Source organism: Mus musculus, chromosome 9 (genome assembly GCF_000001635.26).
Source record: "Mus musculus strain C57BL/6J chromosome 9, GRCm38.p6 C57BL/6J".
Lineage (NCBI taxonomy): Eukaryota > Metazoa > Chordata > Mammalia > Rodentia > Muridae > Mus > Mus musculus.
This window is the reverse complement of record NC_000075.6, coordinates 22123714-22141767: the sequence shown is the minus strand read 5'-3', so window position 1 is coordinate 22141767 and position 18054 is coordinate 22123714. Positions and strand designations below refer to the sequence as shown.

Sequence of the window (18054 nt, the reverse complement as noted above, 5' to 3'; positions counted from 1 at the left end):
TAAATAAAGGAACACTCAAAAATAATTTTAAGCCGGGCGGTGGTGGCGCACTTAATCCCAGCACTTGGGAGGCAGAGACAGTTGGATTTCTGAGTTCGAGGCCAGCCTGGTCTACAGACTGAGTTCCAGGACAGCCAGGGCTATACAGAGAAACCCTGTCTCGAAAAAACCAATAATAATAATAATAATAATAATTTTAAAAGATTTTGGTTTTTTTTTTAAGATTTATTTATTTATATGTAAGTACACGGTAGCTGTCTTCAGACACACCAGAAAAGGGTGTCAGATCTTATTACGGGTAGGTTGTGAGCCACAATGTGGTTGCTGGGATTTGAACTCAGGACCTTCAGAAGAACAGTCAGTGCTCTTAACCACTGAGCCATCTCTCCAGCCCAAGATTTTGGGTTTTTTTTTTTTTTTTTTTTTTTTTTTTTGGTTTTTCAAGACAGGGTTTCTCTGTATAGCCCTGGCTGTCCTGGAACTCACTTTGTAGACCAGGCTGGCCTCAAACTCAGAAATCTGCCTGCCTCTGCCTCCCGAGTGCTGGGATTAAAGGCGTATGCCACCACGCCCAGCAGATTTTGGTTTTTAAGTGTGTGTGTGTGTGTATGTGTGTATGTGTGTGTGTGTTTCCCAGAATTTAATGTGAATCACACACACATTACCCATGAGGGTCAGAAGCAAACGTGAGATCCCTTGGAGCTGGAGTTACAGGCAGTTGTGAGCTGCTGTGTACATGATGAGAGACTGGGGTCCTCTGAAGAACCGCAATCACTCACCAATGTAAATATTTAAAGGAGCAGTTGGGGGTGTGTGTGGCTGGAGAGATGGCTCAGTGGTTAAGAGTACCGACTGCTCTTTCAGAGGTCCTGAGTTCAATTCCCAGCAAGTACATGGTGGCTCACAACCATCTGTAATGGGGTCTGGTGCCCTCTTCATGTATGTCTGAAGAGTGCAATTGTGGTGTATTAATATGTGTAAAATAAATAAATAAATTCTTTTAAAGGAGCAGTTAGAAGTCTCTTACAGAGCACCCAAGCTTGGTTCCCAGAGCCCGTGCTGGGTGGCTCGTCACAGCTGTAATTCCAGCTTCAAGAGATCAGATGGCTGCTTATGGACTCATATGTGCACAGATCCATGCACACACATACATGCATAATTTAAAATAAATATTAATAGTAATAAAACTGGACACGGAGGTGGTGCACTTCTCTAAGCCTCACTGGGGATGAGGACCTGGAGACAGCTAAGGTCCCAGGGGCTCACTGGCTGGCCAGTGAGAGAGTGAGTCAGAAAACTGCAGGGCTGTGCCCGGGTATGACTGATGGCGCCCGGGTATGATGGCACATGCCTTTAATGCCCACCGTGCATCGTTGCCTCGAGTGTACATGGAATAAACCCTTCCTTCCCCGAGTAGCTTTTGGTCATAGTGTTTCTCAAACCAATTGAAATCCTAACTAAGTCACCTAGTATGCATGTAGCCCTGGGTTCTACTCCCCAGCACCGTAGAAACCAGACTGTCACCCCAGCACCGAGGGGAAGCAGGAGAGATCAGGTCACCCTTGGCTACACAGGGAGCCCAAGGCCAGCCTGGACCACAGACGATCCTGCCTCAAAATAACTTATTGTAAAGCTGTCTTCCCACTGCCCGGAATTTGTCTTCATTCCATGTGGGCCCTCAGTCAGAAGAGCAGAGCCAGCCCCTGTGACTAAGGTTGTCTGTAGCAGTAAGTCAGATGTGGACGGGTCTTACAGCCTCAGCTCCAGGCTGAAGGACTTGCCGGCCTGAGCACTGGGGAATCCTAGGAAAGTGTGAGCAGGTGGCAGATGGGAAAGATACGGAACTGGGCCAAGTGTCCAGGAACTGGAGGCTGAAGGCCTGTTCACTAGGACAGGCACATGAGGTGAATATGGGCTTTACTCATGGGGGAGCCCTTGGGAAGGTGTGCGGGGAGGAAACTTGTGTTCAATGGCTTTAGTTTTCTGGGGGGGGGTTCTTTTTAAATTTACTTTTATGTATGTATATATGTATGTGTATTTTAGGGGTGGGGTGTGAGTGTGTGTGTGTACCACAATGATCATATGGAGGTCAGAGGACAATTTGCAAGTAATTTTTCCTTCTATCACAAGACCTTGAACTGAAAGACCCACAACGTGAGGACTCCCCCACGTTCTGACTCAGGAGAGGCGACACCCCAAAATCACCCACAAGAAACGGTCTTGTTGCAAACTGCAAGAGGATTTTTATTCAAGAGCGCTCTCGGGCCCACAGTCATACACCACGTAGGGGTAGAGGACCCTGGCGCGCCGAGTAGCTGGGTAAGGGGGTATTTAAAGGAAGAAACCACAACTCAAGGAAGTGGGGAGGGCGTTGTTGGAAGATACCAAAGATCTGGTAATGGTCAGGGTGACTTTCTTTGAATGAGCACTCTTTGAACCCAGGAAGGGGGTGGGTGGAGGAATGTCGCTATCTGTTTTATGATTAGCATACTTTTACAAAGGCCACATTCCCAAGCCTGGGCCTAAAGGCCTAGAATTCTGTTTTTACTTTGTTATACTTTCAGAACTAAGGTCTCAGATTTAGCAGCAAGCACTTTTGTCCAGTGAGCCATGTTGCTTGCCTGCCTGCTTCTGCTCTTCCTCCCGCCTTTCTCCTTCCCTCCGTCTCCTCCCTCTTCTCTACCTCCCTCCTCCTCTCTCTTAGAATCTCATTGTGTATCCCTGCCATTATGAAGACCCAGCTGGCCTCAAACTCACAGAGACGCTCCTGACTCTGCCTCCCAAGAACTGGAATCAAAGGGTCAAAGACAGACAGCACATGCCTCGCGTCTTTAGTGTTTTGAAACAGTATGTCAAGTAGCCCAGGTTGGCCTTGAATCACAAGGGGATAACCTTGGTCTCCTGCCTCCCCTGCTTCTACCTACTCAATAGTGGGATGGCAGCTTATACTACCACTCCAGGCTTGGCTGGTTCTACTGTAGGATGTGCTTTGTCCCACCAGCTCCAGCCTAGCACTCAGTGTTTATTAGTTCATTAGAACAAATCTGGATTATCACATTGATTACAGTTCCCATGCTGGCCACGTGGGGCAGCAGTGAGCAGACCATCAGTTACAGGAATTCTAGATGCTAATGTCCCTTTACTAAGGAGGGAAGGAAAGAGGGACGGAGAGGTCACTTCAGAGCTAGAGTGGTTGCTTACAGTGTTCAAGGCCTTGAGTTCCATCTCCAATACTGAAAAAATTAAAAAAACAAACAACAATGACAATAACAAAAAACCTGAACAGCCCAGCATTAGGGCAGAGGTAGGGGGAGTCTGAGTTTCAGGACAGCTTGCCCTATAAGTCAGACTTTATCTCCATAAAATAAGTTGCAACTGAATAAATAAAATACACCTTTGGAGACAGTTTTCTTCAAACCTTTAGTTAAAATGAAAACTACTCAACCAGGTGTGGTGGCACACGCCTTTAATCCCAGCACTTGGGAGGCAGAGGCAGGCGGATTTCTGAGTTTGAGGCCTACAGAGTGAGGAGTTCCAGGACAGCCAGGGCTATACAGAGAAACCCTGTCTCAAAAAACCAAAAAAAAAAAAAAAAAAAAAAAAAGAAAGAAAGAAAGAAAAGAAAGCTACTCTGTTGTTTCTATGCCAAGCTGGGTAGGTCAAGAGGGAAAATCCATCGGATTAGCATCTGAGCCTACTCGCTCTTGTGAATTGGGGGTGAGGGGGACTGGGATGTGACAATTGCCTGTCGTCCCAGCACTTGGGAGGCATAAACAGGAAGATCAGGAGTTTAAGGCCAGCCTCAGCTACACAGTAAGTTGGAGGTCAGCCTGGGGAACATGAGACCCTCCCTGGGGCCAGTGAGAGGGGTGGGGGAGCAAATGAAACACTTTTGGAATACAGTCAAGCTGGCAGGAGGCAGTAGACTCCAGTGTGGTGGCTATCCTTGACAGTCAATTTGATTGACAGTCTGTGAGGGTCGGAGAATCGCTGAAGAAAGACTCAGAAGGTGTGCAAAGACCTTTTATAATGGGACTGCTTAATTGCTTCTGAGATAACAGCAGACTTCTAAAACTTAGGGCGCATTCCAAGGGTTTGCAGACATCTTCAACTGAAGGTAATAAAGAAGATATGCATCACAGGGCCCTAGGTGCAAAAACAGGAGATAAGATATAGGCTGGGTTTGTCTAAACACAACTTTAAGGACCGCTTAGTTACAGTCTTAAACTTTTTCGTGACCCTGCAAGCCAATAACAAAGGGTGAAAGTGAAGTCAGACCGTTGCTCCTAGTGCATAGGCACGCAGGCATTCTCTGTTACAGCCTCTTAGTCAACTTAGGACTGAATTTAAGTGCTGACTCACAGGAGGTTTATTACCGTGTGAACGGCACGCTCCCAGAGTCGGTCAAGGCCTGAGAACAAAAGGCAGAGAAGCCAGTCCGCTGCCTCAACCTAGCCTCCCGCTGTGTCGCTTTGAGGTGCTGCCCCGAGGCTTCAGAAGCCGGCCTTAAGTGACGCAGTCTGGTGGGTCAGCTGCAGAACTGCAGGCGCAGTGCACCTTTCACCCAGAATAGAGAGCAAATGGCCCACGGCCTAGTTTCTAAGTGCAGATAAAATGGGATACGAAAAATGAACCCTTCAAGTCAACCTGATGGGAACTGGACCAAGATGTGACTCCTCTGAACGAACCTGTGCTTTCAGGAAGGGTTATCAGAGGGGAGCGGGGGTGGGGTGGGGGTGGGGGGATACCCTTCTCTCACCTGGATGGGTGGTGCCTCCCTGCTGGTGGCCCAGATATGGAAAGCTGCCCGCCTGCCCTCCCACCTGCCTGGCCTCCCTCCCGCCTGCCTCTCCTTCTTTTGACTGCCTATTGCCGCTGCTGTCACTGCCATATTTGTCCTTCACTAACACTGGAACCCAACTTCCTCCACCTTCCATAGGCCAGCGGCTGCCGGCTGCCCAGGAATTCACCACCAGGCTGGGACTTCTGAGGCATTCAGTTCCCTGCACTGAAGCAGCTACCTGGTTCTCACCCTCCCCGGAGTGAGACAGCCACTGTTGTCATAGCAAGCCCCCATCATGTGAGCCACCCAGTCTGGTTTGGGTGTTTTTATTGTACTTTTTAAGATTTATTTTCTGTAGGTGAGTGTTTGGCTGCATGTATGTATGTATGTATGTATGTGTACTGTGTGTAAGCTTGATGATGCCTGTGGAGGTCAGAAGAGGGCATCAGATCCCCTGGAACTGGAGTTTCCACCATAAACTCAGCCTTCTGGAAGAGCAGCCAGTGTTCTTAATCTCTGAGCCATCTCTTCAGCTATGAAATCCCCTTACACACACACACACACACACACACACACACACACACACACACACACATACACACACACACACACACACACACTTCACTTCTGCTCCCACAGAGTACCTTTGTGAAGAAGGAGTTAAGGGAGACCAGTAAGTAGGCTGCATATTCAGACTTGATGGAGGATGGAGAGAACAGAATGTTCAAAAGGCTTCGCCTCATCCTGTGCACTCATGATTGATAGATGCTAGAGGCACAGCCAGAGATGCCACATCCTGTGCACTCATGATAGATGCTAGAGGCACAGCCAGAGATGACACAGAGAGAGAATGGAATGCTGTCATTCTTACCGCTATAATCACAGCCAGGAGGACCAGAAGACAAGCATCCTTAGCGACACAAAGTTCCAGGCTACCCTGGTCTATGTGAAACCCTGTTTCAAATGCAAAAACAACAACAACAACAAAAACAAAAACACTCAAAGAAACAAAGAAACAAACCTCACAAGCAGAAAAGGTTATCATGAGACAGCCAAGCAGGTGGAGAGAAAGGAAAAAGAAGATAAATACACAAGACACTGGCCAGGCATTGATAATGTGCTACAGAAAAAGCTAAGGCAAGATGATAAGCCTGGACACTTGGGTGTGGCTCAGTGGTAGATCAAGAGCCCCTAGGTCCACAGCTAGCACTCGGGTGTGGGCGGCGGCGGAGGGGAGGGAGAAAAAGAGAGAAAGTCAAGGGAGTGGCAGGGCAGGAACTCTGGAGCACCAGGGGAAGAAGGAAGAGCCTTCAAGTAAGTGGAACATTGAGGACAAAGGCCCTGAGGTCAGAGGTCAGCAGCTCCCTAGAAGGTAAGTCAGAGAAGCCAGGTTGGGAGGACAGTGGGAAGAGAACAGGCAGGAGGAGGAAGGGGCAGATATAGCAGAGAGGAGCTCTGAGGCTGACGGTGCAGGGTTGGGTGGAGTAGATGGGGACCCTGCATGGTTGCTCTTCCTTGCTCCTGGCACTAGGGAGGTGGAGGCAGGAAGATCAGGAGTTCAAGGCCAGCCTCTGCTATCTAGTGAGTTTAAATCAAATTCAGGTCATTAAAGTTAAAAACAAAAAGACAATTATGAAATGGTAGCCCGTTTTTCTCTGAAGGCAAATTAAAGCACAGAAAAGTGACTAGACCTTGAGCCCGCTGGGGCACGGTGGTACATGCCTGCCAGCTGGGGCACAGTGGTACTCGCCTGCCAGCTGGGGCACGGTGCTAACATGCCTGTTGTCTCTGCTCCTTGGAAGGGTGAAGCAGGAGGATGGCTTGAGGCCAGGAGTTTCAGGGCAACCTGGACTAACCACAAATCCTAATCTCAAAAAACTACAATAAGCAGAGCACAGCATGGGGAGCACGCCTCTGGTCCCAGCACTTGAGAGCGCAAGCCAGCCTCTGGATATTTGAGGCCAGCCAGGTCTACCTAGCGAGTTCCTGTGACACTGCCTAAAAACAAACAAACAAACAAACAAACGAGCAGGCTTTGTGACACTGATCCTCAGTGCTCTGCAAGCCCAGGAGTTCAAAGTCATCCCCAACTCCCCGGGGGATGAGGCCAGCCTGGTCCCTAAAATGTCTGTAGATTTTACCAGCTTTCCACCAGTGTCCTCCTGGTGGCCTGGAATTCCCACCATACTCAGGCTCCACCGCTGGCTCTTTGGTCTCCTCAGACTCCAACCTGTTTGTTTGTTTGTTTATGCAGCCTCTGGCTCTGAGGCTGAAGTTCATGGTCCTCTGACTTCTGCCTTCCCAGTGCTGGGATCCCAGGCGTGGCCACCTTGCCCGGCTGTGTCTGCGCCCATTTGCTTAACTTCATCAGCGTGTGTATGGCATATGTAGGTATGTGTGTACAGGACTTGGAGGCCCGGTCCATCTGTCCTTCCCTCATCTTTGTCAACAAGCACTTTTACACACTGAGCCCTCTCACCATACCTAGCTCATCAGTGCCAGCTATGCAGTTCAGGGAGAGGCACACAGGAAGTGGGGGGGGGGGAGGTGGTTAGGGGATGGGGAATGAGGGGTAGGAGGGGTGGGGGAGCTCACACATTAGCTCAAAGCTACATGACATCATTGAGACATCAGATGAAGATTTCCCTCTGTGTGTGTGTGTGTGTGTGTGTGTGTGTGTGTGTGTGTGTGGTGTGCACCTACCCTCTTCTACTTCAGGATTTAAAATTTTTAATATTTATGTGCATGATATATGTGTGGGCTCACATGGATGCTATGGAAAGACTGTGGAGGTCAGCCAGGCACAGTGGCCTCTACTCCCAGCACTCTAGACGCAGAGGCAGACATAGCTCTGTGAGTTCAAGGGCAGCCTGATCTACCTATCCAATTCCAGAACAGCTAGAGCTACACAGCGAGACACTGTCTTAAAAAAACAAAACAGGGGGCTGGAGAGATGGCTCAGTGGTTAAGAGCATTGACTGCTCTTCCGAAGGTCCTGAGTTCGAATCTCAGCAACCACATGGTGGCTCACAACCATCCTTAACAAGTGTCTGAAGACAGTTACAGTGTACTTACATTAAATAAATAAATAAATCTTTAAAAACAAAGCAAAACAAACAAACAAACCAAAACTGTAGCGATCAGAAGAGAACTTTGTGCAGATGTTTCTCTCCCTCCGCTTTGACATGGGCTCCAGGGACAATCTCAGGCTCCCCTGCAAAGGTCTTCCCAATCCTCTCTGCTTCCATGGCGTTGTGTGATTGTGTAGTGATTGTGAACATGTGTGTGTGTGTGTGTGTGTGTGTGCATGCATGCACGCATGTGCGCACTGTGTGTGTGTGTGTGTGTGTGCGTGCATGCATGCACGCATGTGCGCACTGTGTGCGTGTGTGTGTGTGTGTGTGTGTGTGCGCGTGCATGCACGCATGTGCGCACTGTGTGTGTGTGTGTGCGCGTGAGTTTCCTAAGGCTTGCTTACAGGAGCATGGGAATCTCACCACTGAAGAAACTGCCTCTCCATCCTTCGGTACCTGTTAACTACCGGCAGGTCTCTAGGAGTGTGTAGATTTATTTATTCTTTTCACTTGTGCAGGTGCCTGTGTGAGTCTATATGCACACAAGTGCAGGTGCCTTCGGAGGCCTGCAGAGGCATCAGTTGACCTGGAGCTGAAGTTACAGGCAGTTGTGAGCCTCCCCGCATGTGTCCTGGGAACCAAACCTGGTCCTCTGCAAGAGCAGTGTACAGTTATGAGTGCACTGGGCTATGTGAGAGATAACCACTGGAGCAGTGTACAGTTATGAGTGCACTGGGCATGTGAAAGATAGCAACCCCTGGGATTATGTTCTTTTTCTCAGGAATTCATTTTTTGGGGAAGTGTATTTTTTAGACAGGATCTCACACTTTAGCCCAGGCTGACCCAGTCCTCCCTATTTAGCCCAGTTGTCTCAAACTCACTCCAATCCTCCTGCCATTAACAGACATGATCTACCACACCAGGACTCTTTAAATCTTTATTACATTTATTTACTTACTTATTATTGGTAGGGCAACAACCCGGATGTGGAGGTCAGAGGACAACTTTTGGGAGCCGGTGCTCTCCTTCCGGAAACCTGATGGAACTCAGGCTCTCAAGTCTTGCCAGAAAGTGCCGCTCTGAGCCATCTCGAAGGCCCATCGCCAGACTTTATTCTTTGGGATTCCTTTGTTGTTCTGTTTAGGTTTTGTTTTGGTTTTAGAGACAGGGTTTCTCTGTGTAGCTGTGGATATCCTGGAACTTGCTATATAGATCAGGCCGCCTTTTAACTCAGAGATCTGCTTCCGCCTCTCGAGTGATGGGATTAAAGAAGTGAGTCCCATTCTGGCCCAGCTTTATTTTGTGGAATTCTAAGGACAACCTATTTATTTATGAATGAGACAGTCTCAGGTCTTGAACTTGCTATGGAGCTGAGATTTATCATGAACTCTTGACCCTCTGACCTCCACGGCCCAGGGTTACACTGCGCACCTGGTGTATACCGGCCTGCGTCTGTGACCTAGGGCTTCGTACGTGTTGGCACGCACTCTACCAACTGAGTCACACCCCAGCCTCCCTGCAAACCGGCAAAATTTCTTGTTTGAAATAACAGGAAAGACCTGCAGTGTGCGGAAGAGGATGGCTTTGCTCCGCCCCTCTGGGTCCCTCTCTGCCTAAATTCCTTCTCTCCCGATCAATCTTGAAGGCCTGTTTTACAGGTGGCTGTTATCTGGCACAGATAGCTCAGTCAAATCCCCTCCTCCGCCCCCCCGCGCGCCCCAAACCCACTGCTGGGATGGAACCCGAGCCGCTCTGGGGCCAAGCAAGCCCTCCACCGCTGACCTGCCACCAGCCTGGTATCTTCTCACCCATTTTAAAGACCGGGAGACCGAGCCTGGCTCAGTCCGGGGCTGGACCTCCCCTGCGCGGCCACCAGAGGCTGTGAGCACCCCAAAAGTCGAAGGCAGGTGGTATTGAAATCAGGTCCCGGGTCTCCCTTAACTCCTGGGACTCTGAACCTTGGAGGCGAGGCGCCAGGTAATGGCTGAGGCAGGATTGGGGCGGGGAAACCGAGGCACCCGCCCTCTGCAACTCTGGACTCTGTAGGGCAGGCAGGGAGCCGTGGGCGAAGGCTGGCCCGCGCCGCCTCTTCCCAACTCGTGCAGCCCGGAGCGACCCGCCGCGAATCCGCAGCTCAGTTGGGTAGCACAGCTTGTCCTGGACCCACCGCCAAGGTGAGACTCGCCCGCCAGGCCCTTGCTCTGCCTCCCACGGGGGAGGGGGTCTCTGTCTGTTGGGGCCACCCCACTTCCTTCCTGTTCGCCTCTACTGAGAGGTGCGAGTGGGGAATGCAAGGCAAACTCTTCGCTGGGTGACCTGGGGTGAGTCGCTGACCCTCTCTGAGCCTTTATGCAAAGCACGGAACGAGAGATTCCAGAATCCGAGCTTGCAGGGACCGGAGGGGTTGGTGGTGAGTGTTCAAGGAAGGAGTCTGGAAAGATTGGGCGGCTTGTGAAGTTAAGGAGGGAGGGGAGGAGGTGGGAAGCTGGCCACACCCACCACAGCGCTGGGCTCTGCGGTCGAAACAGCCTGCAGCTGACTGCTGTAGGTGCCAAGGTCAAAAGGCTACAGCCAGCCACGTGGTGTGTGCCTTCTGGAAGTTCCTTAGGCTGGAAACCGGGTGTGGGAAAGGCCATGGAAGAGTGTGGACAGAACTTCCTGGAAAAGGCAGTTATTGCTGCTGTTTATGATGGCGAGGGGGAACTCGGAGACAGTCCCACACTTAGATGACTCCAGATACACAATTTGCACTAGGACTTACAAAACACAGAGGAGACAGGGGGCTGTTACATGGGCGCCACAGAGGAATTATTTAGGCCTGTAATTCCAACACTTGGAAGTGGCTCATCTTTGGCTACCCAGGGAGGAAGTTAGGGATAGCCTGGGCTTCTTGAGACACTGTCTCAAAACAAAAACAAAAAAAAAAAAATAATTGGAGTGTATGTCACAGGCAAGCCACTGAGGTTCCCATGCTAGAGTCGAGACACCCACCCAGAAAAAGTGACAGCGAGTTACAGACAGCCAAGGGTGTGAAAACACAGACGTTCAGCCTAGAACAGCCTCAGTGCAGTGAACAGTCAAACTCGGGACCTACAGATGCCCAGTACACATTACCATCAGACCCTGGCTGACTGTGCTGGCTTCGAGAAACTTTTCACGGCTCAGTCTGGCCTGGGTGCCCCCGCCCCAGCCCCATTTCCAGTTCTGGGGAAGTCCAGTGCTCACATGACCCAAGGGGAGGGCTTCTGGACAATCCTCGGAGAAAATGCATCATCTTTCCCAATGATGCACTTCTGCCCCAGAGAATAAAGACTCGGTGATCACCGCTTTTGGTCCAGGAGCTTAACTGCCTCTTGCAGCCTCTCTGACCACCTGTGCTTCCTCCAGGGTAAGTGTCAGAGGAGCGAGGTGGAAGAGGCCTGTGGGGGCCACCTTCCCAGCTCCTCAGCTCCTTGCAGGCCCAATTGCTACTGGTGTGTCTGTGGAACTGACGGCTGTAGATGGCTAGGGTGTGTGTGTGTGTGTGTGTGTGTGTGTGTGTGTGTCTTAAGACCGGTCTTATGTCTTTATCTCAGACTTTCTGTTTCCATTTTTCAAACTTCCCAATGTAGCTGAGGCTGGCCTTGAACTTCTGGTCCAGTTGCTCCACCTCCATGGTAGTGCCTGAGTTTATAGGCATGCACCGTGAGACCAGGCTCAGCGGGCTAGTCTTTCTTTGCTTGGACCAGGGTCTCGCTCTCTGTCCTCACCAGAGACTCTGAACTCCCTCTCTTCCTCACAGATGGATTCATGGGTGGTGCTGCTGGGCCTACAAATCATATGGCTCCCACTCCTGACCCACGGTACAGCCCCCACTCCCACCCTGAGATTTGTGGCTGTGGGCGACTGGGGAGGGGTCCCCAATGCCCCATTCCACACAGCCCGGGAAATGGCCAATGCCAAAGAGATCGCCAGAACCGTGCAGACGATGGGCGCTGACTTCATCATGTCTCTGGGGGACAATTTCTACTTCACTGGAGTGCACGATGCCAGCGACAAGAGGTTCCAGGTATGTGCTCAACAGCAGGGTCAGAGGTGACAGCGGTGAGGTCACTTCACACTGGGACCTTCCTCTGGGGAGAGCAGAAGGCAGAAGGATGCCTTTGGGTACCTCGGGCTTCCATTGGTTCCCTTGCCCTTGATTTCTGATTCGGTGGAAGCTGCAGAGTGGCTGTTGACTCCAGAGGAGGGATGCCCTTACTGTCTGCCACAGGAGACCTTTGAGGACGTGTTCTCTGACCGTGCCCTTCGCAACATCCCCTGGTATGTGCTGGCTGGAAACCATGATCACCTTGGCAACGTCTCTGCACAGATTGCATACTCTAAGATCTCCAAGCGCTGGTGAGCCTTCCCTCTTTCCCTGAAGAGACTGTCACTCAGAGACAAAGAGTTCCTTTGGCTTTTGGTTTGTGTGTGTCTGTGTGTATGTCTCTGTGTGTGTGTGTGTCTGTGTGTGTGTGTGTGTTTTATTTATTGGGGGCACAGCCCATGTGTGCAGGCCAGAGGACAGATTATGGGATCAGTTTTCTCCTCCTGTGTAGCTGCAGGGATGGAGTTTAGGTCATCAGGCAGCGGGCGCTTTTCTCACTGGACCATGGCACTGCCCTCAGAAGGTCTGGGTTTGGTTTTGTTAAAACAGGGTATTGTGTAGCCCAGGCTGGCCTTGAACTGGCTATGTAGCCAAGGATATCTTGAACTGACCCTCCAACTCCCAAGTGGCAGGATTTCACACAAACATCCCTACATTCAGCTGCTCATTTTTGAGATGGGATCTTGTTATGTGGTCTTAGCTGGTCTCAAAAATTTAAGATTCTCTTGCCTCAGCCTCCAAAGTATTGAGGTGGCAGATACATGCCACAGTGCCTAGTCAAAGAAGCCTTTTGAGGCAGAGCAGCTCAGTCAGGAAAGCGCTTGGTAAGCAAACACAAGGACCTGAGGTCAGTCCACAGCCTGTGTGAAAAGCAGCGTGGCAGCCCATGCCTGAGTCAGTGCTGGGGGCAGCGTGGCAGCACATGCCTGAGTCAGTGCTGGGGGCGGGAGGCAGGGACAGAGCATCCTGAGGTTCAGCCGCCAGCCAGCCTAGCCAAATCCTCGAGCCCCACAGCTCAGTGAGATGCCCCATCTCAGAAAGCAAGATTGAGGGATAAGCGAGCCAAGTCGCTCAGTGGATACAAAAGCATTTGCCTTGTAAACCTAAGGACCCAAGTTCAATCCTCGGAACCCACCATGAAAAGAAAACCCATTACCAAAAGTTGTCCTCTGACCCTTACCCACGCATCCTAATAATAAAAAATGGAAACAAACAAACAAACAAACAAAAAAGTCGGTGGGGTGGTAGGGGAGACAGGAGGATGAAGGGGCTTTCCGGTTTCCAGGCTAGTCTGGGGATGGGATACACGGCAGGGTCAACAAGAGACCCTGAACAGTTCACCTGGTCAGTGAACATGGTAGAAAGTGACAGAGGACACTAAGCCCCCTGTGTGGCTTCCATGGATGTATGAGTGTGTCCACCACACCACACATAGAGAAATACACCAGAAAACTCAAGATGAGTGGGTCTTGAGGAACAACAGCCATTGTTCCTGACCGGACCCTGATTGCACATGTGCAATGTGAATATATGTGAATACACACACACACACACACACACACACACACACACACACTATAAAAAGAGGTCCTTTGCCTCTGGCTTTAATTCCTAGCACCCATATGGTAGCTCACAACTAAAAAGAAATGTTTTTAAGATTTTTCTAAAAAAAAAATAAAAACGGGAGGTCCTTTGGCCAGAACCAACTTTAGTGTGTCTCTGCTTAAAATGTGTTGCCCACGACTTCTGTTCCCTCCACAGGAACTTCCCCAGCCCTTACTACCGTTTGCGCTTCAAAATTCCACGTACAAACATAACTGTGGCCATCTTTATGCTGGACACAGTGATGCTGTGTGGCAACTCAGATGACTTTGCCAGTCAGCAGCCCAAAATGCCTCGAGACCTGGGAGTGGCCCGCACTCAGCTGTCCTGGCTCAAAAAGCAGTTGGCAGCAGCCAAGGAGGACTACGTTTTGGTGGCCGGCCACTACCCCATCTGGTCCATCGCCGAGCACGGACCCACGCGCTGCCTTGTCAAGAACTTGCGACCATTGTTAGCCACATACGGGGTCACTGCCTACCTGTGTGGACATGACCACAACCTGCAGGTGAGGACTCTGTGGATGGGGAATCGGGCAAGGAATTCTTAACTATACTGCAAGGCGTCACATGGCTGCCCTTTTGTTCAGAGGGGCTCTGCAGAATACTGGATTAGAATTCCCCAGTGAGGGGCTGGGGGCGTGGCTCAGTGGCAGAGCCCCTGCCTAGAATCCCCCAGTGAGGGCCTGAGACTAGGACTCAGAAATAGAGTGCTTGCCTACCAAGCAGGAAGCCATGTTCAATCTCAACACCACCAAAACCAAAAGGTTCCCTAAATGCTTAAAGTAACTCCCAGTCATGCCTTTGAAGTAGGCTCCACTTCAGCAGACCAGGGAAACTGAAGCAAAGAGAGGCTATCCACTCAGCTCTGTAGCCAGGGCTAGACCTATTCCGGACCAACCTTGTATCCTTTGCCCCCAGTATCTTCAGGACGAGAACGGTGTGGGCTATGTGCTGAGTGGGGCCGGCAACTTCATGGATCCCTCTGTGCGACATCAACGAAAGGTCCCCAACGGCTACTTGCGGTTTCACTATGGATCTGAGGACTCCCTGGGCGGCTTCACACATGTGGAGATAAGCCCCAAAGAAATGACCATCATATATGTGGAAGCCTCTGGAAAATCACTCTTTAAGACCAGCCTCCCAAGGAGACCCAGACCCTGAACACCACGAGAGTCCTGCTTGTCCGCTAACGGGTGTGAGGGAGGAGGCGTCTGCAGGCGTGGTGGGTGGGCCCTGTGAGGACCTCACTCACGGCAGCTTCTCTGCCCTGGTACTCTGGCAGAGAGGGAAGGGGAACCAAGGGGCTTACTTACAGGAAAGAAGTATGCCCACACCAACTGATCCCACAGCCAGGCTCACCCCTTTTAGGGTAGAGCTTTCTTGGGAACGGGCTTTCCTTTCAGTCAAGTCTTACTGTCACTGCTATTCAATAAAACAATGCTTTGTCTCCAGAATGGGTGTGTCATCAAGGTTAAAATGCCTGTCTGTGTATGCATATAGGCAGCTGCAGCCCTGTTGGGCTGTGGAAGTTAAAAGTCACCTTGTGGTGGGGGTGTGGGGGTCTGCTCTCTCCTTCCACCATGTGGGACCCAGGGATCACACATAACAGGTTCCACTTGATGGCAAGTGCCATTACCTGCTAAGCCATCTCTCCAGCCCTCCCTTCAGTCTCTTAGTCCAATACATAGCCAACTAACTTTTTTTTTTTTTTCGAGACAGGGTTTCTCTGTATAGCCCTGGCTGTCCTAGAACTCACTTTGTAGCCCAGGCTAACTTCATTAGCCCTCCTTCCTCAGCTGTGAGCCTGAGAATCCAGGAGCTGTGGAGTCCAGGCCTCCTGTGTGCTATACAATCAATCGCTCTGCCATTGAGCTACATTCTTAACCTTTGGTTTGGTTTGGTTTGGTTTTTTTGAAGCCAGGTCTCATGTAGCACAGGCTGGCCTTGAACTGAGATCCTCCTGTCTCTGTTCCATACACCCACCTCCCGCCACTGAGATTATAAGCAACTACCATCATGCCTGGCTGCAGATGTGATTTTCCCAGGCACACAGGAGAGTGAAACAGGAGGGCCAGCCTGGCAGCTTAGCAAGGTCCTGCTGAACATGAACAGCTGGCTTGGTGTTGCATGCCTTTAATTCTATCCATGAGAAGATAGAGACAGGCTTATCTCTGTGAGCTCTGGACCATGGTCTGTCTACACATGAAGGTTCCGGCCCGCTCATGCTACATGGTGAGACCCTGTCTCAAAAACCGAATGAATGTATCAGTCAGTCAGTTACCATTAGAAGGAAGGACATAGTGAGCCTTCCAAGTTCCTGTCTGTGGCCGTCCTCGTCCCCTCTCAGTCAGAGCCCGCCCCTCCACGTCCTCACTTCCCTGTTCTCTTTGCTTGTTTGAGACAAGGACTCATAAAGTTTGTGTGCTCAGACTTGCTATATAGCAGAAATGACCTTGGCTCCCCTACTTCAGTCCCTGAGGGCTGGAGTTAGAGGTTTTCCACAGCACACTGGTTTCTGTGATGCTGAGGCAAGAACCTGGGGCCTCACAAATGTTAGGCCAGCACCTGACCAACAAGGGTGCATTTCTAACCTAATTTTTAATTTTTTTTATTATTGTTAAATGTTATTTTTAATGATGTAGGTGTGTGTGCGCACGCGTGCGTCTGCTCATCTATGTGTACTGTGTACTTGAAGTTTCCGACAAAGGCCAGAAGAGGGCGTTGGGTCCCCCCAGGGCTGGAATCGCAAGCAGTTTCCAGCCAACAAGTAGTTCACTAAGTAGCCAAGGGTGAGTTTGAATTCCTGACTGTCCTCCCTCCATCTCACGAGGGCCAGAACAGCAGATACACCACCACAGAAGGCTCCAAGTTATAGGGACTTTGGAGAATTAAACTGAGGGCTTTGAGACTCTAAGCATACAGCTTACCACAGAGCACTGGGTTCCTCTCACACTGAGTGTGGAATCCAGACATTTTGACACCTTTTTGAAGGCCTTACCACTAAGCTACACCCCGGGGCACTCTGTTTTCCCTGTCTTCTTTGTTATCACATTCTTCACAGGTATGGAGCCCCGAGAACACGGCTCTATTCAAGGTCCCTCTACTTCACCACAGCTCTGCACAGGTTAGTCTCACAACATTAACTTTCAACCATTTCAATATGGAGCTGGGAATATTCATACATTCAAAGATCTAAAATTTATAGGAAAGTGCAGCAGGGCTTAGTGGTGCAAACATATAATCCCAGCATACAGGAAGTCGAAGTTCAAAGGTCAGAAGGTCAAGGTTATCCTCTGAAACATAGAAGTTTGAGGTCAGCCTGGGCTACATGGCACCCTGTCTTAGAATATACGTGTGAGTTGGGAGTGATAGCACATGACTTTAATCCCAGTACGAAGAAGGCAGAGGCAGGTGGATTTCTGTGAGTTTGAGGTAAGCTTGGTCTATACAGCAAGCTCCAGGACAGCCAGGACTACACAGAGAGCTCCTGTGTCAAAAACACCAAAAAGTGAAAATAAGAAAAATCTATGGCTGGGGATATAGCACATTTGTTAGGTATGCACAAAGTCCTGGGTTCCATTGCAGAACTAGATAAAACCAGCTGGCTGGATGGGTGCGCACATCTGTCGTCCTAAACAACAACCAAGGGACCAGCTAGGTACAAGTGCTGCCTGCTCCTGGGCTAGAGAGTTGGCTCAGTGGTTAAGAGCATTGGCTACTCTCACAGAGGACTCAGCACACACATGGAAGCTCACAACTGCTTGTAACTCTAGACCTAGGGGATCAACACTCTCTTCTGGCCTCCACAGGCACCTGGCGTGGGCATGGTACACAGAAATACATACAGATGGGGGCTGGAGAGATGGCTCAGTGGTTAAGAGCACTGACTGCTCTTCCAGAGGTCCTGAGTTCAAATCCCTGCAACTACATGGTGGCTCACAACCATCTGTAATAGGACCCAATGCTCTCTTCTGGTGGATCTGAAGACAGCTACAGTGTACTCATATACATAAACTAAATAAAATCTTTTTAAAAATACATACAGGCAAAATATCCGTGTGCATAAAATAAACATATAAAAATTTGTAAAAACTGCTTGTCACACAGCCTGGTGACCTGAGTCATGGCCACAAGGTGGAAGGAAAGAACTGAGTCCTGCAAATGTCCTGTGACCTCCACACTCTGTGACACATGCACGCCCCCTCCACACAAATAAATATGATAAAAAAATTAAGGCAATGTAAATATTAAAATAAAATAGAAAATTAAAAAGTGTTTCCTTCTCCAAGTCTGCCCCTTTCCTGCCTTCTGTCCTGACAGGACATCCCTTCCTGTTCATCTCATAACCATTCTCTCTCCTTCCCCTCCCTCCCTCCCTGTCCCCATAGAAAGAGGGTCTCACTGTCTGCCATGCAGCCCCAGCTGGGCCTCCAGCTCCATCCTCCTGCCCCAGCCTCACAAGCTTTG

At 50.1% G+C, this 18054-nt stretch overlaps 1 protein-coding gene and 1 long non-coding RNA gene across 11 annotated transcripts; one reads left to right on the top strand and one right to left on the bottom strand.

The window, feature by feature from the left end:
* Window positions 1-4010: 4010 nt before the first annotated feature.
* Window positions 4011-5845, bottom strand: Gm39306. 2 transcript variants are annotated; one of them, XR_870578.3, is made up of 2 exons: window positions 5428-5845; window positions 4011-4146 (listed from the first exon to the last, which is right to left on the bottom strand). It is a non-coding gene; the product is annotated as a predicted gene, 39306 (long non-coding RNA). The 2 variants fall into 2 exon arrangements; XR_870579.3 differs by having other exon boundaries at window positions 5655-5845.
* A 176-nt stretch (window positions 5846-6021) lies between these two features.
* On the top strand, window positions 6022-15041 carry Acp5 (acid phosphatase 5, tartrate resistant). Of its 9 annotated transcripts, XM_006509944.3 has the most exons (7): window positions 6082-6155; window positions 8829-10031; window positions 11160-11245; window positions 11639-11905; window positions 12110-12237; window positions 13748-14093; window positions 14506-15041. In XM_006509944.3, the coding sequence occupies exons 4-7, from the start codon at window positions 11639-11641 to the stop codon at window positions 14746-14748; spliced, it is 984 nt and encodes a 327-aa protein (XP_006510007.1). In that variant the 5' UTR covers window positions 6082-6155; window positions 8829-10031; window positions 11160-11245; the 3' UTR covers window positions 14749-15041. The 9 variants fall into 9 exon arrangements, with proteins under 9 accessions (NP_001095875.1, XP_006510007.1, XP_011240686.1 ...); XM_011242384.2 differs by lacking the exon at window positions 11160-11245; XM_030244020.1 differs by lacking the exons at window positions 6082-6155; window positions 8829-10031 and adding an exon at window positions 10124-10267.
* The last annotated feature ends 3013 nt before the right edge of the window (window positions 15042-18054 follow it).

Excerpts from the sequence above, each read along its gene's own strand:
- Acp5 (NM_001102405.1), top strand. The coding sequence starts at position 11,639 with ATGGATTCATGGGTGGTGCTGCTGGGCCTACAAATCATATGGCTCCCA. Across the intron at positions 12,238-13,747 it reads TCTAAGATCTCCAAGCGCTG|GAACTTCCCCAGCCCTTACT; the intron begins GTGAGCCTTCCC and ends TTCCCTCCACAG. Across the intron at positions 14,094-14,505 it reads GACATGACCACAACCTGCAG|TATCTTCAGGACGAGAACGG; the intron begins GTGAGGACTCTG and ends CTTTGCCCCCAG.